The 23,311-nt window shown below is 38.2% G+C and overlaps 1 protein-coding gene and 1 pseudogene across 1 annotated transcript; both read right to left on the bottom strand.

Moving 5' to 3' along the window:
* Positions 1 to 11: 11 nt before the first annotated feature.
* On the bottom strand, positions 12 to 17,832 carry LOC137722161 (uncharacterized; annotated as a pseudogene).
* Positions 17,833 to 19,265: 1,433 nt separating this feature from the next.
* LOC137722943 (probable linoleate 9S-lipoxygenase 5) lies at positions 19,266 to 23,018 on the bottom strand. The gene is made up of 8 exons (XM_068462074.1): positions 22,686 to 23,018; positions 22,132 to 22,421; positions 21,727 to 21,973; positions 21,289 to 21,627; positions 21,114 to 21,199; positions 20,612 to 21,024; positions 20,248 to 20,511; positions 19,266 to 20,156 (listed from the first exon to the last, which is right to left on the bottom strand). The coding sequence occupies exons 1-8, from the start codon at positions 22,897 to 22,899 to the stop codon at positions 19,403 to 19,405; spliced, it is 2,607 nt and encodes an 868-aa protein (XP_068318175.1). The 5' UTR covers positions 22,900 to 23,018; the 3' UTR covers positions 19,266 to 19,402.
* Positions 23,019 to 23,311: the final 293 nt, after the last annotated feature.

A 23,311-nucleotide genomic window follows, 5' to 3' on the forward strand; every position in this document is an offset into this window, starting at 1 on the left:
ATGTTTGACAGAAAAAACTTTGTATTTATACATACGAACCAATTCTCGTCAATTAAATCCAGAAGTTTTACATAAACGGCAAGCAAAACTTACAGTGGTAAGATGCACAAGTAACCATTAAAATTTACAAAATCAGAAACTAAAATCTGAAGAACTTGCATCGAAGTAAGCTTGATTCAGTATGTGAGACAAAGCTAGCTCAACCTGGAAGCCTGCTCGAGAAAAAGGACTAGTTACAAATTGCAACCGCGCGGATCCTGCATTGCAACGGAACTGAATTTCTGATATGATGAAACTTCCTTCTGATACATGGAGAAATTGAAACTGGTAAAAGAGTGGTGCATCTGATCCAGTACGTGCTGCCAGTAAACTGGAAACCGACCCGATTCCAGCTTGGATCGCTGGCACTCCATTCCATCTGTATGAGCTGCAACTATTTGCCTCATGAACCAACTATGAAGCATCAGCAAAGCGTACCAATCACTGCCATTCCTATCATGGAACATGGATCTATCTTTCAATAACGCATCTGCTGTTTCTAAATTCTTCAGGGCCCCTGTCCTTGTCCCTCCCATATTCATTAACCCTTCCACGCTGCTGCTTTCCAAATCCTTCTCTCCTAGGTCCCTTAAATTTATGTACATTGTCCCCTCTGTTACTCATTCTTTGCCCATCAAAATCATTCCCCCGAAATCCTTTGTTATTACTGCAAGATCCTCGTGCTGATCTATCAAAATCATCATTGAACGAGTTCCTCCCACGACCATTTCCAAATCCTTCTCTTTTAGGACTGTTGAAACTCCGAGTATCATTACCTCTGTTACTCATTCTCATCCCATCAAAATCATTCCCTCGAAACCCTCTATTATTACCACGAGACCCTCGTGTTGCTCCATCAAAATCATCGTTGAAAGAGTTTCTCCTACCACCCTTCATTCCATTGGATTCAAATTGTGTCTCTCTGGTAAAGTTAGGGTCGCCATGGCCTTTGATATTGTTTTCTTTATTCCTTCTTGGCCTATTTTTATGAGATTGAAAACCATTGTCTGATTCTGAACCAGAAAGTGAATCATCTTTCATATCGAAATTTCCTCTCCTCTCAAAACCTTTTCTCTTAGAATCCAAATTATTTGATTTACCTCGCCTGGCGCCAAATTTTTGATCTAGATCATCATCCGACATCCCAAGCTCATCATCAGAACCGAAGCTTAATCTCTTGGATGGACCAGGTGTAGTTCTACCCCTACCTCTTGATCTAGAATCGGCAACATGACTAGATTTCCAGTTGGGATGGACTGAAAGCTCTTTGTCAAAATCTACATCAAGTTCATCATCATCCGAGACAGAATGCAGCCCTTTGACGTGTAGGCTTAGATGGCTTATTGTATGAAGACGACTTTGTTCTTCGACGACCTTGTAAGCTATTGTCAGAGTTTTCAACGTCTTCTGATTCGGACCCTTCAAACTCAGAAAAATCAATTGAAGCATCCTGTGCTGAAGTTTTATTTCGAGTGTCTAACTCGTAATTGTCAATATCATCATCGAAATCATCAAACCCTCTCCCTGGCCTAACAGTATCAGCTTCGGAGTATTCTTCATTGTTGCCCCTTGGTACTCTGCTATCTTTACTCAAATTGTATTCACGGTGTCCAAAATCTTGTCCTTGAGCCTGGTTACCAAGAGAATTTTCATCCCTCACTGAAGAATCTGCATACTCAAAAGCAGCAACATCTGCTCCATCTGACTCATTGTCATCAAAATTAAAATTCCAGGCATTAGCGTCCCCATGAAGAACAGCTGTCTTCTCCATTCTTGTCCTAGGGCCACGCTGCACTTCTTGCACTTTGTTCTCCAGGTATTCATCCGGTGGTCGCTTGCAATCACAATGAAAACATGCCATATTTCTCCTATAATTTAAGAAATTGCACCTGCCATATAACAAGACATAAGGAAATCAATAATCTCATAAACTAAAACTAAAATAATTATGTATTTGAGGATGAGAAATAAAAGATCATGGGAAAGCCAACAGCTGAAAAATGCCAGGTTTCGAAAAGATCACAGCCGAGTAATTAATTAAGATCAATTCAAATCTATTAAGAGCACTGCACATAAAATTTTAATAGTACTAGAATGATGTCTTACCCAGGGCACTCCCATTCTCCTGGAAGCAGTTGTCTTTTTGGACGTTTGGCATCACATTGGAGGCAGATGTTGTTCTTGGCAAAATTCATGAAATCGCACCTGATACCAACATTCAAGATCATGAGCATTGTAGAAATCACAACTTTCATTACAAATTTCCGAGAGCATATTAGCTAATTCAATTCAACCATGCTTCTTAACAAAAAAATTATCAATCAGCTAAGTTAATGGAAAGCCATTTATGGGATATAAACAACATAACTATTAACTATTCCTCAAAGAAAGTCCCATTATTCTGGTCCAAAGAACTTCTAATGATGCCTAAAAGCTTGGTATGTAAAATATTAGACCTGGCAGAGAAATTTTCCCCAAGGAAAGTGTCATATAAAACGTACATGTATTTTCCAAAAAACCACCACCAAAGTATTAATTGTACAAAACAAATAAATTTGGCCACGATCCAGAAGAATAAAACTAAAAATTAGAAGAAACATACTTCGAGCATAGCCAGTCCCCTTTTTTCATCTCAATGTCATCCCGTAGAACTCGTCTTCTTGGAGGGGGAGGAGGCTGCTTTACTTTTGGTGGTGGCTTTTTGATTACCCGAGGTGGAAGATTAGGATCTATTGGAACTGCACTCAGCTTGACAACCTGATGATGCAACTTACGGACCACAGTCTTGACAGATTTTTGTTTCAGAAGTGACTTATTGACCAATGATCCATTAACAGGATCAAATCCATAAGTCAATAAAATACGCCTTATATCAATAGTTCGTGCCTCATCCTCTTTGTTAGTAATCATATATGCTATTTCACAAGAATTCCTTAAACTGCAGGAACTGCAAACCTGGCATATGAATGAATACTCATTAGTTGAAAATGATAATTAAGCAATCATATCTATGTGACCAATAAATATGAGGGTGAGGCCAAATAAAATACCTTTCTGATGTTACATTTTCCAATAAAGGGCATGGCACAATATCAACAAGTACGACGAGAAATTCTCAAACGATCTCTCATTACTTAATAGTCAATGGAAAATCATTTGTAATATGCTAATAGCAACCAACCTATTTATTTACTCAGATCTCAAATGGTAAAGCCATACTTATGACATAAGAGGTTAGCCTCCAGAGTCAGAGCTACGCAAATGATCTCAGCAGTTAGATGTAAGTTTTATAAGCTTGCAATACAAGGAATTATTTTAAGTAACACTCACATCTCCTTCATCAAGATGGGTATGCTTCCTTAATAGTTTTGATGAGAAAACCACCTTCTTGTCCGTACTTGGGCATCCAAAACCCACCAAAACTTGAATATCCTGTCTCGACAAGGACCTGAAATTACTCTACTGTCTCAGAACTTCTCAACCATACTTGCATTAAATGCACCATACGAAAACCAACACATGCTTAAGCAATAGCTACTTATACAGAAGAGAGCAAATTGAGCACTTATAGGATCATCCATCAATTAATCGAAAAGAAACAGACTTTTAATCATAACACTACTCCATTCACCCAAATTGTGCACTTTTATAAGCTTGCAGTCATGATTTGTTTTGCATACAACCAACTAAAACACCATTTTCTTTAGCATTACCTTATGATATCGAATCGGTCCTTCCCGAAATTAAGACATGCTGTGTGGACAGCCTTGAAATCCTTGAAATCAATACCTCGGGCATCTTCCTCCGCTGGAAAAACAGCTTCAGAGGGATCAAAGCCGATATCTTGGACCACTCTGTCCTCGTCCACGCTCCTGTGATCAAAGTAGTTCTGCTGCACCAGCCTCTCCATCAGTTCAATCCACTCCGGCCACGGGTGCACCACCTCCACCTCCTGCTTAGCCACCACCGGCTTCTCTACCCTCTCCCACCCGGTCAAAACCGATACAGAATCGACCAAATGAGCATCATATCCACTCTGATTGCCAACTCCCATCCCTAATTCCGGGTCAATTTGGGGCTTTTTCGATTCACGCCAAGGTATGATTTTCTGGAGGGTATGATCCTTCTCGGAGCGTTCTTTCTCGATGGCGTCGATTTGGTCGAAGACGAAGCTCAGGCGAGCGGAGAGGGAGGAGGGTTTTGGGTCCGCGGAGGAGATTGGGGTTGGGGAGGTGGAGAAGGGTTTAAGGAGAGAGAGGAGAACCGGAGTGGGTTTTGGGTTTTGGGAACAGCGAGATAGGCGTTTGAGGAGGAACAGGGAGTATGGAGTCTGCCATTCTGAGAGAGAGAGAGAGAGAAAGAGAGCTCAAATCCTTAAACCCTCCATGGATGACGAGAGGGAGGGAGGGCAAGGAGAGGATGGAAGGTAAGCTTAAACCCTACAATGGGCTGTATTTTTGGACAACCTACAGTGGGCTTTTTTTGGAATAATAAAATTACTGATTTGGGCTTGATTTGTAATTAAGGTTAAAACTTGTATTTCGAGATTTGACGAGACGTTCAAAATATTAAATTTTTTAAATAAATTACATAAAACTACCTCAACTATTGGTGTCACGACACTTTCATACCTTATCTTTTAAAATTGACAATGTCATACTTCGTCTTTAAAATTTGGTCCAATGCTATACCTTTCGTTAGACTGGCCGTTAATTTGTTAGTTAAGTGCTGAAGTGGCTTGATCCAGACCCCACTTTCTATTAAAATAATTAAAAAAATATTAAAAAAATCATTTAATATTTTTTAAATATTAAAATAATAAAGAAAAGTAAAAAAAAAAACAAAACAAAACCTTTCATCCCTTTCCCCCTCCCTCCCTCCCTCCCCATCTACCTGCTGCAACCTAGAAAAAAGAAGAGAAAAAAAAAAAAAAAAACAAAACAAAACTTCATCCCTTCCCCCCCCCCCGGCCCGCATCCTTCTCTCTTCTCCCCCATCCCCCCCCCCCACACCCGAGCCCCTACCTGCAACCCAAAAAAAAAAAAAAAAAAATCCTAGTTCGTCTTCCTTTTGCATCCACCCTTCGCACCCACCCCCTGCGGAATCGACTTGGCGAACGGGATCTAGGGTTTTTTTTTTCTTCTTCTTCTTCTTCTTCCTCCTCCTTCTTCTTTTTTCTGGGTTGCAGGGGGTTGGATTTGTTTTTGTGTGTGTGTGTGTGTGGGGGGGGGGGGGTGGGGTTGGGGGCTGATGGGTTTTCAAATTTTTTTTTTTGGTTGAAGATTAAGTAGGGAAGAAGACGAAGATGGGGAGAGAGAGAAGGGGGGAGGTGGGGTGGAAGGGACGAAAGGTTTTGTTTTTTGTTTTTTGTTTTTGAACTTTTCTTTATTATTTTAATATCTAAAAAATATTAAATGATTTTTTTTTTTTGATAATTTTTTAATAGAAAGTGGGGTCTGGATTAAGCCACGTTAGCTTTTAACTGAAAAATTAACGCCAAGTAACGGAAGGTATAACATGACACAAATTCGTAAGATGAGGTATGACATTGTCAATTTTAAAAGATGAGGTATGAAAGTGTCGTGACACCAATAGTTAAGGTAATTTTTTGTCTTTTACCCAAACTATTAAAATAGTGCACTTGGATTTGTCTTCAATACTTTGCACCTAGTGTTCTAAAAATCGGCCTAGACGCCGTCTAGGCGCTAAGCGGTGAAGGCCCACTCCGATTTTTGGAAAATCGTTTCAAAAAATCAATCTGGAGCTAGTCGGTCCTAGGCGGCTCCTAGGAGGAGGGCTAGGAGGCACCTAGGCCATTTTTTTAAATATTTATTTATTTATTTTTTATTAATTGTGTACTTTTTTCTTTTTTGGTTTCATGGTGGTATACTTATGGAAATGATGTACCTAATTTGTAAATGATGGATTTACTACAAGTTCATCCAATAGTGAAACAAATTGGAGCACTTTTGAGGGGATACATACAAGGAAAAGGAATAAACTAGTTGCAACAAGGTTAAATAATTTAGTCTATGTCCAATTCAATGCAAGGATTATAAACAAGAAGAATTTAGTCTATCATCAAAATCCTCCTCATTATGATTATATGCTTACTGTTTTTTAAATATTGAACTTTTTGGATGTATATAATTTGTGTATTCTTCTACTTCTATTTTTGCATTTTATCATTCTTTTATTATTCATACAAGTATATTTTTTTTTGGTGTAAATATGCACTTATTTACAAGATATATAATAAATTTATATAAATCTGCTTAGGCCCCTACCCGCCGCCCGACTAGCGCCTAACGATTTTTAGAACCTTGTTCGAACCTGGTGTTTGATTAGCGGTAGCTAAAGTTTAATATCCCGGGATAAGATTGGGATATTATTAAAATTAATATTTGATTAGATATTTGATTATAGTCATTTCACTAGATATTCACGTTCGTAAATAGGCAAAAGATAAATAGAATGAATGAGATATAGCAAAACACGCGAAGACAGAGTAGAGTGGAGGTGGAGGAAAGTGTTTTCACGTGTTCAAAAAGGTTTTCGTCGAAAGAAAGTAAAATTCAGAAATTGTTTTATGATTAATTCTATTGATTTCAGTTATATTAAGTGATTTTCATACATCATTTTTACCTTTTCACATAACTCTCTTTCTTTTTAGTCATTGAACTGAATAAGTTGAACAAAATAACGATAATTAAACAAAAGTGTATAAAAAATGTGTATGTTTATCATTTAACTTTTCGTCCAATAACAAACCCCAAAGACAAGCATTGCCAAGTGCTTATGGTAATAATTGTATATTACCCCGGATATGCAATGGATCACAAGGATCGTTTTATAATTGAAACTTAAACATCCAAGACGAGTTAAATGACTTAGAATTTCCTTAATTTTTTCATTCACAGATTCTTTCCAGCAGACAAACCCTAGCATGTAGCAAGCAAAAGAAAGATAGCAAATGAATTCTGTGATGATTCGTGCATGCATGCGTCCAAAATCCGACGCATGAAACTAACTGCGTTGCCTTGCTCCAAAGATTTGTATGTAAAACAAGAAGAAATTTTTTATTATCCCGGGAACATGCCTGTTGTATTAAGTATTACAATACAAGTAATTAGATACTTAAAAATAAAATTCAACTACTTATATTCTGACACTTAATATACTGAACCGTATTTCTACTGTATTTAAAATTTCTTGAAAACAAAAAAGGTTGCCGTACGTAGGCCCTGGAGTCATGCACGTGTCAAGCCATGCAGTCCTCCAAGTCGGAATTAGATCCTCTCCGGATCTTCTCATTGGGGATCCGGGGGATCAATGAATAATAACCGTTCATCAAAGATCGTGCGGCCAATTGAATATTTTTTGGTCCTCGTGGTGAGAGGGTAATTGGAAGATAGCCCCCGTGGTGAAAAAATTCGGATTTAAACCCTCATGGTGAACTCCGTTAGGATTTAAGCCCAAAATTAACATTTATGTGAACTCTCCATTAACCCAAAATTAACAATCCCACTCTTCCCCCAAAGATTTCATTGGATTTTAAAACCACGAAGTTTGCTGTGTTCAATCTCAATGTGTCCTGCATTTTTCTCCTTGTTTCGTATTTGAATAGCTGCAACCTCAATCTTTGGATCAGAAAAGCAAAAGAAGAAAGAAAAATTGTGTGAGCGTTGAGATAGAAAGTGCTATCAAAGCAGCAATATTCTTACCATCAAACAAATGGCACCAAAAAAATCCAAATCCATCTCCCATCCAAAAGAGAAACCCATTTTCATGTTTCTTCAATTTCCATAGACGCATCCATAGAAACCCATTTCCCTGTAAATGAATACCACTACGTATTTTGGATTTTTGTCGCCATTTTCTCCTCCAATTGTTTATAATTGTAATATTCATTTTCATTTTGCTTTTTGCGAGCAGAAAATCACAATCCTTTTGTAATCTAACAATTGAAGGATCTTCTTTGAAATCATTTTTTCTCAAATGAGCATATTTAGGGAATTCACTGATTAATGAACAAAAGATCTTTAAATGGAATCGAAGCATGGATCAACGAATTCATAGTCTTGGATGAATGAGTTTTTTTCTCTTTTGGTTATGAAGGTTGAATGGGTTAACAGATAGATGAGGAAAATGTTAATTTTGAGCTTAAATCCTAACGAAATTCACCACGAGGGCTATCTTCCGATTACCCTCTCACTACGGGAACCATTAATCCAATTTAACCTTTTTTATATTTTCAAAAGTAAAACAATCTTGTTTTACGTGAAAAATATAAAAAAGAAAAAAATTGTAGCTGCACGATCTTTAATGAACGTTTATTATTCATTAATTCCTGGGATCCCTAATGAGCGGATCCGGAGAGGATCTAATTCCCTAAGGTATCGTTTGGTATGCAGACGGGACGGAACGGAACGGAATGGGATGGGATAGGACGGAACGGAACGAAGCGGGAGCAAAGATGCCCTCGGATGGAAACAAGGAGGAAGAAGGAGACGGAGATGTTATAATTTTGTGTTCCACGGATGTGGAACGAGTCGTTCTAGGGGGTGAGGTGGAACGAAAATTCACCCAAAACTCGTTCCGTGGAACAGCTCGTTCCACCCTTTTTAGGCGCACCAAACGTGGGACGAAACGCTTTGTCCCACTCTGTTCCGTCCCATCCCACGTACCAAACGGTACCTAAGTCTTCCTTGCTGCTGGGACCTTTGGATGCATTGGCCAGTGCGACACTGATACACGTTGGACTGGTCACGTCCATTGTTAATTCATACAATGTCAATTTTGCATGGGTATTTTTCGCATAATATCTGTCCCATGCAACAAGCCCCTCCCCCTCTTATTAATAACCACCCAAGAAGCTTTCTTACGACTAATGCGCCAAGTTGATGACATTATTCGTTTATTATGCGCTAAGTTGATGGCAATATTCTTTGAATAAACGAACTTAGAAAGTGATTCACCTGTCTAAAAAAACGCTTAATAGACATGTTAACGACATCACACATTAAATAAACATTAGTCATGTATTTAAAAAGTGATTCACTTGTCTAACTTATAGCATAGTAAATTAGTGACAAGGGAACAACTCTCTCTCTCTCTCTCTCTCTCTCTCTCTCTCTATTTTTGGTTTTTTCTAAAAGATATTTGAAGTATACCAAATTTGGCTTATGATTTGATTGTGAAACACTGTAATTTTACTAATGCTAGACTAGAAGCAAACTAATTTTTCCACCATGAATCCATCCATGATCCACGAAGAACTGTTAGGCATTGGATTGCCATGTACGTGCCGCATATTTACTTGGAATAATGACTACAGCTTTCTGCAACACACCCACCACCCTGTTGGCAATTTAAATTTTAAGAGTGGAGATGCTATATATATTTTCCATAACAACCTCTTCGAAATCATCAAACAGCAAAGACCCATCCACTATTGAATTAAGATCTGGGACAGTTTGAATTAGACCTATTAGAAAATGGATGAGTGCAAGTGACGAACGGAACAAAGAATTCAGTCACTTATATTTGTTTTGAAAATAAGTCACAAACGTATGCAATATTCTATAATTCACTGTCACGAACACGAAGTGATGAAGTGAAAATGACACTATGGAATATGGATGATGTTGCTCTCGAGGATTGGAAAAAAGGATGTGCTATCTACACACCTTATTTTACTTCTCACACACCCCTTGATAATTTATGTCCATTGATCTTTTTCAATTCATCTGATCCGACGGCCAAAAATTAAAAAAAAGTGTGTGAGAAGTAAAATGAAGTGTGTGAATATCACATCCTTTGAAAAAACTGAGGCGCATGCAGGAGGACCGTATTCGATTTCTTGCTTTTGATTGAGTTGCCTCAGGTCTTAATAATTATTATTTCTTTTCTCTAAGCATGTATAAAATCATTACAGTAATAAATTGAAAATCTAACCACGAGCTGGTGATCCAGTGGTAAAGAGCGGATTGCGAGGTTTTATTCAAATTAAAAACTGGAGGTTTTGGGTTTGAAACCCGCTATTAGTGTGGAAGCCAGACTTGTGGCCAGTGAAGGCTGAAATGCCTCCATGAATCTTCCTGCTTTTGGAATAAGTAGATAATCGTGATTTGCCACTAATTGTCATCATTAAAAAAAAAAAAATAATAATAAAAATAATAATAAAAAAAATAAATCGAAAATCTAATTTAAAATTCCCAGGCCATTCCTTTTGTAATGATTTTGTTGCGGGTAAGATGGGTTTAGGGTTTATTATTAGCACGAAAAATATGCATACATCTGTACCATAAACTCTAAACTCTAGGGTTTATTATTAGCACGAAAAATATGCATACATATGTACCATAAACTCTAAACTCTAAACCTTGCCCGCAAAGTGAGCATTTTGGTTTATTTGAATTTTTCATTGAATCTTTCCATCTAGGCGCGGCTTTGTCTATTTTTTGATCGTCTCATTAGACTTTCGTTCACAATATTGTTTCGTTAAATTTATGTTAATCTAATCCTTATTGAAACGACATTATACTTATTATTATATCATTTAAAACGATATTGTGCATTTGCAATTATCACACAACCTAAGGCTCCTCGTAACTCAGATAGAGCTTAGCCATGATCTCATGATCTATAAGTGATTCCATACTATAATATTAGAAAAATGATTTTTCCACACCATTTTTAACCTATGCATCATAATTTAATTTTAGCAAGTTAATTTTGATTTATTCAATTTAATTACTACGTAAAGAAAAGTGTGTGAAAAGTTGGAATACGTGTGCGTGTCAAAGTCCCTCACCCACTGTTATTCCTAGCAGTAACCAAAGAGGCAAGTTACTGGCATATTTTTTTACCTCTGCGTATATTGATGATACCTAGGTAATCAGAGTGCATATCTTGACCGTCCAATAAGATTAGTATAAAGTTGTTCAAATCCAATGGTTGGGATGATGATATGCATGCACACGAGTACTGATGTAGAACTGTTCCTGGCATTAACTGTTTGGTTCATTGGTTGTCTTTTGCCTTCAGCCGAATAAGTTCTCTGCGTCTTGGCTCTAGGCATGCATCAAATCTTTGCAGTACGGTTACGATCTCCTCCAAAGATTTCATGCAAGTAAAGAAAGCTTTACTGTTCTTCGTGTACCAAGAGAGAAAGAAAGTATTTGATAGCTCTATTTTTATTTATTTTTCATTGACATGACCGATGGAATGGTCACTCATAAATAAAGATTGCTCGTACGTTCACGAAAATGGGAAGTTCGCGAGAAATCTAACCTACGATGATGTAAAGGAGAATGATTCTTTCCTCTTTAAATTTCGCATTCCTTTCGGCTCTTATTTGAATGGTATTTTGGCTTCTATATAGAAGTAGAAAGACGAAAATGAGAAAGGAGAAGAGAGGAGGAAAAAGGATTTGAGGAGAAAAAAATCTTATTCCGGGTTTAAAACCAATCTATGAATATATGATTCCTACATATAACTATTAATTGTTGGACTAGAATCCTTAAATGACAAGGATTAGCTTTATTATTATTATATTTTAATTACATTAGGATTATTTCCACATCAGAGGGTTATTAAATCCTATATATATGGTAATCTTTACCCACAATTAGTAACGAGTTAATAATCTACACTAATCATGTTTTCCATAAAGCTCGTCATCTGTACGGTGTCCTATTAACCCGTTTTCTATGAATCTGGTCTTATATACACACATCGATGTTACAATGATCTTATACCTATTAATTTTTTTTTTAATTTTATTTTTTATGATTTATAAGTATTTGTAAGTATGTAGTCAATACTTATACATGTTAAGCTTAAAAATTCACTCTACATGACGGGACTTGTTGAGAGTTAAAAAACTCCTCAAGTTAAGACTTAAGAGGTAGGTTGAAAGTATGAAAATTTGCCACATAAGGAGACATGTTAAGAATATGTATCTTACGTCGAAAAAATCGTATATATACTTATAAATAATTAGAATACTCTTCCATATTACGTACTAACTAATTTACGATGGGACCTCACTTTCTTAGCATTAATCTGACTTAGATGCGTACAACGTGTGTCCTTGCTCTACTACGTGTCCTCACTATGTTATAACTAATGTATCATAATTTAAATTTGCCCTACTTAATGATCCTCTACTTAAACATGTGCTCTACTATATAAGGAAGCAAGAAGGGGAAGGATTGAAGCAGCCCTTCACGGAAGGTAGAGCTAGATACTGATGGAGGACGGAGCTCCTTTTAGTCCAATTCAGAGGGCTGAGGAGTGGCAAGAGCTGCCATCTCATGCATTTGGCTACCCCCTTAACATATTATTTTTCCAACCCTAGCCCGCTGCACGAATGTTAAGGGTTTGGCCTGGTGCATGGCTTGGGAGCAACTCCTTCCGTTCGCTTTGCCCACCCATTGGACTGAAGGGAGCTCCCCACCAGCGTCGGTTTCATCTCATCACATTTAATTTCATTAATTTCTTTTCTATGTCGTTTTATGTTGATTTTTGTTCATAGTCTAAAATTTCTATCTGTTGCTTTATCACCCGACGATTCATCTCACAAACGGCCGGAACTCATGTGCTTAAATCGTCATGCATCTTATCTACGAAAATTTTATGGTGGGATATCGAATTTTTAACCATTAGTTCTTCGTCATTATATCTTTAATCTGTTGTTAGTTTGATCCTTTCCTTTGTAATTGTATTTATAGTTGCAACTTGACTTGTGTGCGAATACGGGTGCTAGTAAGGAGAAATTGCCACATGAGTAGTTCCTTGGTTCAAACACTAATGGCACGAACCTCAGCTTTCGATGATGTATGCGGTAGTTCAATCATCTATGCTCCTCGAGCATCGTTGTATAATTACACTCCCTTTATTTTCCTTTACTTACATTTTTGCTGTTTTTGTTATTCAAACGGTGCAGGTACCGATGGCATAGTGGATGCCGTGTATGCGAAGAGTTATTTGGTACGTTGTTGTAGGTTTCACCTGTATTTTGTATTTACGGGATGGTAATATTATGGATTGTGTAAAGTATTTATGAATGCGGTTTCTTTGAATCTAGTGACCCTTTCTATTTACGAATGAGGAGAGGTGATTCGAACTTAACGAATGGAATGAACGCTCCCTTTTGCAGTTGAATCTATCGTTTTTTTCTTCTTGTTTATGAATGGGGAGAGGCGATTCAATCTTTATACCTCCCCTAATATTGGAAAAGAAGTATTACTGGACTAACAACTATTTGGTAGAAATAAAATACTCTTAATCACGGGAATTACAAGCTCTTTGCAATCGAATCTCGAGCTCCATTGCACCGTATTTTACCAACCATGGTCGGCGATCATCTGAATTGCAGTTCAGTCGGGTGCGTAGTGTTTCAACCAAAATATACAAATGGACTCAACTAACAACTCAACGTTTTTGCATGAGTAGAACCTGGGGACAATTATCTGCGTATTAGTTTAAGTTAAGGAAATTAATTAGAACAATCGTTGGATTTGGTTGGAGTACTTTAAGGCCATCTTCAACTGAAAGTTGGTTAGATGATTCGTTTTAGCCATCTGGTCCTTTAAGAAATTAATATTTTAATGAACAATATAGGTCCATATTTGCCTCCATCTTCAACCGAGAGCCAAAGGGTCATAGGGCTCGTTTTAGCCCTGTCACAAAAAACCGTCTCTAACCAAAGACCAAATATAATTTATTATTTAAAAACTACAACTTAAATTCAAATCCAACGGCTAAGTGATGTCAGCTAACCGTTGGATGTGAATTTTTATTTTTATTTTTTTGCTATAAATAGGGTGGATATTGGGCTATAATGCACACAACTTTGAATTCAATTTATTTCAATTCAATCTCTTTCAATTCAAGTTTGAAATGAATTCCAACTTTGGATCCTCTTCAGATTCCAATTGGTGGTCCTCATCTAATTCCATATTGGAAGAAAAATAGGCGCAGATGAGACGAGAAGATGAGGAGTCTGATGAAGCTGAAGTAAGGCGCAACAAACAAAACAGAGCAGCAGCCATGGCTGCGACCATGGTGTGTCAGCCAACTGAGGAACAACCTCAATGGGGTGGCTCTGTTGTTGGTCGTTCTTACAAACCATGAAACAGAGTGATGACGCATGCCAATTCGATGAACAACTACTTTAACCCCAACTCGGTGTACACAGAAGAGGATTTCAGACGTCGCTTTTAGATGAGGCATCATGTCTTCAAGTGTTTACTTTGTGATGTCCAGCAGGTCAATCCACATTTTCGACAGAAGCGGGACAAAGCAAGTCACCTTGGTTTCTCGCCTCATCAAAAGGTTACTGTTGCACTCTGAATGATGGCCTATGGCTCCCCAACTGATTTGATGGATGAAACCCATGGTATATTTAAGTCTACATGCCTTGATACTCTTGAACAATTCTGTGACACAATTGTTCAAGTTTACAAAGATGAGTACCTTCATGAGCCAAATCAAGAAGATCTGGATTGGCTCATTCGCAAAGCTGAAGACTCTGGGTTTCCAGGCATGATAGGGTCATTAGATTGCATGCATTGGGATTGGAAGAACTGTCCCATCGGATGGCAAGGAGGCTTCTGCGGAAGGTCGAGAAAGCCAACTGTAGTGTTAGAGGCGGTTGCCTCGTATGACATATGGATCTGACATGCTTTCTTTGGAGTCCCTAGATCCCAAAATGCATTACAGTTCTTGGGCATTCACCCTTCTTCAATAGCCTGACAGAAGGTAAAGTACCTCAACTTGACTACTACATCAACGACTGTTAATACAATATAGGGTATTACTTGGCAGATGACATCTACCCAAAGTGGGCGACCCTTATCCAAGCAATTCCAAACCCTAGGAATGACGCCGAAAAATTGTTTACCTTACACCAAGAGGCATACCAGAAAGATATTAAGAGAGCTTTCGATATTCTATAAGCACGGTGGAAGGTCATCAGCGAACCGGCAAGAGGATGAAGTCAAGAAAATTTGGACTCCATCATGATGTCTTGTATCATATTACACAATATGATAGTGGAGGATGAACGAGATAAGTATATTGATGGAGAGTTCGATGAGGACCAAGACAATCCAAATAGGTCAAGAAGGGCTCGTGCAAAAATATATGATGGGTCTAATTTGCCTTTCAATCCAAGAACTGGTAGTATCTCTATAAAGAAGTACATGAGGCGCTATAGAATGATACGTTCCCGTGCCACAAACAAGTACCTACAACAGGATCATATTGCACATCTTTGGGCAAAAAGTAGCATGAAGTAGGCGTTTGAGTTTTATGTTGTTAATGTTATTTAATGTTATTTAATATTGTTTAATATTGTTTCATGTTTAATGGTTTAGAAGTTATAGGGGAAAAAAGTTTACAATTTTTAAAACAAATTTTTCTATAAAAAAAAAAAAAAAAAAAAAAAACTGTATAATTTTTTTTTTAGAAATAACGACTAGCTAACGTTAACTAGCCGTTATTTTTAAATTTTGGCTTACCATTCCTGTCGGATATAATCGATAGGAATAAGCACAATGTTATCGGATATGGCCAACAAGAATAATGAAAATTCTGGCCTAGCCAGGGGCTGGTTGAGTTGGGCCAGCCGATTAGCCCTTTGGCCATTTTTTGTTCAGTGGGGCCCACGAGCCTTTTGGCCAAGCCCTCGGTTAGGCTATTTTTGACCTTTTGGCCCTTTGGACCCTTTGGTTGGAGATAGCCTAACTCCTTCTAAGTTTGGATTTTTGGATTGATCTTTCCCATCTAAAGGTCAAGTACCTCCAACATAGCCCACTACAACCTTGACTCACTCGCATTCATAGATTTCACAAAGTTGTAGATGATTCATTAACACGACACGAAATTGCATGAATAAAAATGCATTTAAAAGTTTGCTCTCCAAGAAACAAAAATGCATGTCACAGTTGGACCTTTCTTAGCATTGTTCTTTTACTAACTGAGCAATTACCCTCGCTGTTTAATTCAAACGTTAACGGCCAGCTCAGTGAACAGTATGGACACCATGGTAATTCCATTCATCGAGAGTAACTTGGGGGTTGACGACACACCAGCAAGGATGGCCTCGAAAGAGATCTTTATTGGTATAACCTCACCTGGCCGCACGAGTTAAAATAGTTGTTCGAGTAGTGAAAATGAACGATTCGTGTGTCTTCGCCTTCCTTATGATCTTTCTTTACTCGATTCCTTCCTTATGATCTTTCTTCACTCGATGAACAGAAAAGTGAAAGAAGAAAGCAACACGGCGCCGTTGATTTAGCAACCCTCAAACCTATTAATATGAAGAAATAGAAACCATAGCTATGAGAGAGAGTAGCAGAGAACAGAGAGAGAAGTAAGAAGCTAAAAGAGCTTTCTGAATTGTTTACTTAATGTTGAAGTAATTACAAGAGTATGTATTTATAGTGAACTAGTCACTGTAACAAACTTCCTAACAAACTAACTAATCTAACAAACCACCTAATCTAATTACAAATGGCAAGATCTTATCCATACAACATTATACTCTAACATCCCTCCTCAAACTCAAGATTGGGGCGCCCAATCATAAGGTTAAAGCAGTATCTTCACAAATGTAGTATTTCATCAGGTTGTCAAAGAACATTAGTGTAGTATTCCTTGCAATTGGAGAGTAAGGTTGCTGGCGCCACCTCCCTTATCACAAATGCCCATATGGTAGCCTAATTGAATATCAAATATATTGCCACCATTGCATAAGCAAGACACATAATATCCTCTGAATTCAAGTGCAACAGATTGAATATATTTCTCCTATATGGCCAAAACAACAAGTTGAACAAAAATTCGAGAAAGAATCCTACATTATACTTTTCCTGCGACATGTCTGAAAGAACCTTTGCAAATTGATGTACCAAATAGAGCCTAGTAGAAGGGTGCAGTATAGATAGTCTTCGCACTTCCAGTAATGGAGTTGAATCACAAGATGTTGCTAATTTAGCTGATACACTAGTTTGTGAACTTTCTGCACCAAAACTAGCTGCATGCTCCTCAATTTTCATTGTGGAATTGACCATAACATAGTCCTGCTTGACGGAATCCATTGAATCAAAAACTCGAAGCTGATCTTGCAAGTTCGTATCTCGAGTAATACATGAGTTGGTAATTTAAGAAAAACAATGGGCAACAAGATGGCCCTTTTGTGAACAAATTTGACATGTAGTAATTTCAGGCGGTAAAGAATTATGATATAGAGATGAAGGGGAGCCAAGAATTGCAGGTGAAAAATGAGGAAAAGACTTGTAGGTTGCACCATTATCGTAATGCAACCTCCCTTTACCACGATTCTTGAATCGAAAGTTTTTGTACACACTATTATAACCATCAACAATTTTGCCATAGCTTGACTGACATGAACTAAACTTGTATTGAGCATGATAACCATCATTAAAACTAGCATGCAACTGAGAGCCAGAGAGAAAAGAAAGAACCTTGTGTCTCACAGTCACCATATTGAGTTACCACATCAGACATAAGGGGTGTCACAGAAGCACAATCCACAATGGCTTCCTTAGCGACCAATTGTGCACGAAAATCCTTGAGTGAAATGACACTCTCACGCCCCTGGATTACACACTTGAATGTGTTGTATTTTGCAGGTAGTCCATTCAATGCAATGACCACAAAGTCTTCATCATCAAATGTGACACCAAGAACAGAAAGTCCATCCCTTGCTTCTTTAAGCCTTCGAAGATATTGGGAAACTAAATCTAATCCTTTCTTCATGTTGTAAGGATCACTATGTAACTTGATTATACTACTTTTTGTACTTGGTAAGAAAAAGTGGTTTTGAAGACGAACCCACATCTCTCGAGAACTCTTGCTACCAATTACAAAGGAAATAACGGATGAAGAGAAAGTTGTAGTAAGTAGCAATATCAAAGCATAATCATGCGATTTCCATGCTTTAAACTCATCTGATTCATGGTAGCAGATGACCCATTTGTGAGTACAGAATGTGCAGAGGTTGCTGCAGACTGAGGAGGACACAAATTTGATTTGTCAACAAATCCCATAATGCCATGGCCCTCAAGCATTAACTGCAACAGAAAGTGCCATTGAAGGTAGTTGGTCACATCTAACTTGACAGAAACGGATATAGAGACCAAAGAAATCAAGCCAGCAATTGGTGATTGCAAGATTTGTAATTGATTTGCAACGACCATGTTGAGAAATTGTAGAAAATTTAACTGAGGCAAAAGACCAAACACCTAGTGTGCCAAATTTTGTTGAATGTAGAATGCAGAAACGGGCTATCGGAGATGCCCAGAAAAACAGAGAAGACACAACCAATACCTTCTGGTCAGTCAGAAACTGAAACAAGATCCCTAAAAATTATGGGCATCGAGAAGAAAGAGATTTGCCGGAGGAGGAACACAGGAACAATAGCAACAGCAGTCGGAACTTGGACACAGGGAGGTACGGGAAGAAACTTACATGCCTCAAATAAATGCCAATTTGAGGAAATCACAGAGTAAAAATCCTAGAGAGATCGTAGATAGCGGAAACAAAGAACAAAGGATCGAAGAAATTTTGCGGTTAAGCTTCTTTGGCTCTGATACCATGTTAATATGAAGAAATAGAAACCATAGTTATGAGAGAAAGTAGCAGAGAATAGAGAGAGAAGTAAGAAGGTAAAAGAGATTTCTGAATTGTTTACTTAATGTTGAAGTAATTACAAGAGTATATATTTATAGTGAACTAGTCACTCTAACAGACTTCCTAACAAACTAATTAATCTAACAAACCACCTAATCTAATTACAAATGGCAAGATCTCATCCATACAACATTATTCTCTAACAAAACCATCAGTCTCCTTTGAAGGTGTGTATATTTTCCGCAACCAACAAACTTCAACTTTTTTCTCTGCACCATGATGTGTAGATTCTGCCGAAACCAACTAACTTCAAGTACTACTCCTAATTCCCACCACAATTGTTTTTGTTTCTTTCCTCATTCCCCTCCAACATTGCTTCATTTTATAATTGGAACCGTCCATTCTAGGTAAATTCATTTGATTTAGAGACGTTTAAGAGTAAAGAATCAATCTTCGAATTTCATTTGAGACAAAGCTATGTCTTGTTCATAATATCCCGGTCCTTGCCAAATCTGAGCGTAAACTTTCAACAGAGAAATGAGCTTTGAGCATATGCAATCTAAAAATGAATACAAATTTATTCATTGGTAAAATGTTCAAAAAACTACATGATCAATTTCCAAATTTATTCTTACAAACAAAAAGAATTACATATAACACGAGTGAAATACAATGCAGACAAAGAAACAGAAATGATTTAGATGTTGATACTGGTGGGAACTCCCTTGTTAGTAAGTCCAGGCTCACTAGAAGGATACAGCAAAGTGTAAGGGATCTTGGCCGGTCCGAACCGGTTTTTCAATCTCTCATCCTTGTTCATCTTTTCAATTTTGGCCTCAATCGCTTCCAAATTCTTTTTAAAATCCTCAGAAGCCTGCAATATGTCTGCATCCGTTGTCCACTCCGCGGTGTCACGCTGTCCGAGATAGAGCTCATCAGTGGGGTGCCTTGACAAGATTTCTACCGTGGCCATTCCAAGAAGTGTCGGCAGCTGAGGTGCAAACGTTTTCAAGAATGCCTTGTCAGGGTTTGTCCTGAGCTCCTCATACTCTGGAGTGCCTTCATCAGGCATGAACCTCCGGCTTAGGGTTGGGCGGTTTGGGACGAATCCACCAATGGAGAACTGACCGTAGTTGATTGCTGCATGATGGGCCGAAGCAATATATATGATAGTTGTGCATGATTCTATCAGCTCATCACGAGTCTGCATTTTAGGCCACCAGGGTTCATCTTTCTTGTCGCCGTGGCCTACCTCGCGGAGTTCCTTCCACCAGGATTGGAGTTCCGAATCATTTTGAACCATTTGATCATTTTTGTAGTAGAAGGAGCAATAGTCTTTAACCCATGTTTTAATTGCAGACCATAATTCAAGTCCGTCTGCAGCATATGGATAGTCCTCTATCAGTAAACGCGCACCGTGTGACACGCTTGAATCTTCAACCGCCACTCCTCTGAACATAGAAAAAGGGAAGATGCTTTCAATTTACTATCGATTGTAGATGAAAAATGTACTTGAAAAATGATACTAACGCAAGATATTACCTTTTGATCAGATCCGCAGGGAGCGCTTGATCAGGAAAAGTCCAGTCCTTGTACATTGCTGATGACCATTCCATCGAAAACTTGGAAGCAAATATTATTTCCTCTATTACTCCACCTGCGTTTGTGAGAACCTGTCGTGCAGATGCGTTTGCATTCATCGTCCCACGAAAATGAGGATGCAGAAGTTTGTGAATCGGGTGAAGCACGCTCAATTGCCTATTTGCCGCTATCACAAATGGCTCAGTCACTGCATGAGCTCTCAACCTGCAACAAACAAGAACAGAAATATAAAATTTTATGAATTTATGTTGCTATGGCAAATGCTACCATTTGTTTTGCTGATATTTCTTTGACAGGGATATACCAGTGGCTGAAAAGCTGATGACAGCCGGAGTCATTTACAAGTGCATAACCTTTAGCAAGTTGCCAAATGGAACTCTCGACGCCTTGGCTAGACGGAGTATAGACTTTGCTAATGCAACCAAATTGATCTCCATCCGGATGTGGCAAGCTGAGTTCAATAGCTATTGGCTTTAAAGTCCCATCATTGTTCAAGAAAAGGAGTGTTCTGCTTGCATAAGCTTTTGTGGAAGTTGTGTTTATCCGCCTCAGGTACGGCATCCATGCATCGTGGTGGTCTAATATGAATAGCTTGTTGCTCATGATTGCCTCATCTATGGTGAGTCCATTTAAGTTATGTTCTATGTGTTCTTTGGTTAGTTGACTTGTTTGATCCCCATATGCTTCTCGGTCTAGCTCGCTAGACGGTGGAAATTCCTGTAGTTTATGCAGAAATTACAGCGATTAGGGTTGATCAATTGAGAAAATATCATTCAAATATAATAGATCTCGAAAGCTAAGATTACTTGGAGACGACTTATAGTGACAGGATTTACTCCAGCCAGTAGTTCTCTTGCAAATTCTTCGTCAGTTCTCCATGCCGACTTATCCTCTAGCAAAAATCAATTAAAATACCAGAATGAGTTAAAAAGAAAAGCAGTATATGAAATTGAAGGCACATATAACGTTATACTATATTACCTTTTATCACTTGAGGCACTGGAAATTTTAGGAACCTTTCGCCATCAGTTCGAAAAAGCTCCTTGAACATCTCCTCGGGTGTGCTATCACTAATGTGTTTTAGTATCCCATCAGGCAATTCTAATCCTCCTTCATAGAGTTTAAGTACTTCTTCCATGCTTTCGAACTCGTTTTTGTTACCAACGAGTAGATCTCTTATCTCAGGTTTAAGGACCTGAGGGATAGATTTCAGGACATAAGCAAGCAAGTCTGACATCTTTACAGGTCCAAATCGTTCGTCTCTTGGAACATATACATTTAAGATCTGGATAAGCTTCAGCCTGCTCTCGGTGTTAGGATCTATCAAGACAAAAAGTATAAACGTCTTAGAGACTTTTCTTTTTGAATAATACCGAGTTTGAGTAGTGATGGCACGAGAAATGAATTTTATTTACCGACCTGTTTTTGTTGCTGGTCTTCCTGTTCTTCCGCGGCGAGGATATGGGTACTCAATAGACCCTCCAAGAACTGGACGTGCATATTCGGGACCCTTATCTGGATTCCCCAAATCGTTGTAGTATGCATAGTCATAGACCCTGTCCCATTCCTGAAGCTCTCCTCTTTCTTCATCGTCTCCTCGCAGGTTTACTAGCTCTTCTTCTCTAAATTTCTGTAGTGGCTTTGGTGTATCACTTGAAAGATAGGTCTGCACAAACACATAAACAATCTGTTAATTACCGGGGGACTTACGCGCGACTGTAACAACCATGTTAGCGAAGAAAACAGTCCTTTTGTCCAAATATACGCATCAATCTATTGATTCGGTGGGGGACTTTTGCGCATTGAAATGACCATTTTCAGTACCTTGTTAGAGAAAAAAACACGGTCTTTTTTGTACTTGTCAGCAGGATACACCCATGAGTTGCAAACAAAGTGGACTCGACCTTCGCCAGGAACATCTTCGAGTGTGAGAGTCTTCAAGTAGAACTCACTGTGATGCTCATTTCTAACTACGAAAGCTCCCGGGACGCCAATTTCCTTTTCCCAATCAAAAGTAACATCAAATGCAGCCTCCCCTGCTGTCAAGGGGGTGATTTTGGTCACCCAGTTCTCCAAGTATGCTGGCTTTCCAACTTTTCCTTTCAACTCATTTTCTACAAAAAGAACATAACAAATTCAAAAATCCAAAAAAATGTCAGATTATAAGTCCTCCAAATAGTGATTTTTTTGGAGTCTACGTTAAGTTGTTCCGTTTTCTCTTTGCGGTTTATTTCTTTCAATAAGAAGATTATGCGAGATTAGCTCTTTAGTAACAAAGCAGCATTGTCTAACAGATCTCATTCAACAATATTACTGTACTAGTGATTAACTTGGAACCATGAACTTCAAAGACAAAATACTATATATTCAGTTCTCACCAGGGTCACCATTAACCGAACTAATGAGCCTTAGAGAAACCGCTTTGCCTAACAGCTCGTCAACACGATCAAGAATCGAAGCTTTAAGGTCGTTCACATCGAGAACAACCTTCTTCATCAACACCACTCTCCCCTTGATCTTCTTGCCCTCATTTTTGGGTTGCGTATCAACGGTGGTATCCTGGGACGACGTGGGATACTTGGAATGCAGCATCTTTATCTTAATTGAAAACGGAAAATGTTAACAGAAGGAGAAAGGTTTGAAGATCTTTGAATTGTGATGGGAGAAACGTGTGTGGTATTTAAAGGTGAATGAGTTCAATAGTGTTCAATTTAATCCTGCCGTTATTTTTTACTTTTATAAAGACTTTGGTGCTACATGCCATGGCTGCATGTGAACTTGATGGTGTTCAATACGTAACCAACTTATCCAGCTACTTCGCCTTCAATGTCTAGAATTTGATTTAAGACCAAGTCATGATTTTGCATTGTTCATGATTCAATGAACTTCTAACCCTCTCTTTTGTTTGGCGTACCAACTTTGGCTAGAGTTGATGCGTTTCCTCTCTATGTGCACAGACACTTGGATCCCCCATGATTTATATTAGTTTAAAAAGTTATCCATA

Source organism: Pyrus communis, chromosome 17, assembly GCF_963583255.1.
Source record: "Pyrus communis chromosome 17, drPyrComm1.1, whole genome shotgun sequence".
Lineage (NCBI taxonomy): Eukaryota > Viridiplantae > Streptophyta > Magnoliopsida > Rosales > Rosaceae > Pyrus > Pyrus communis.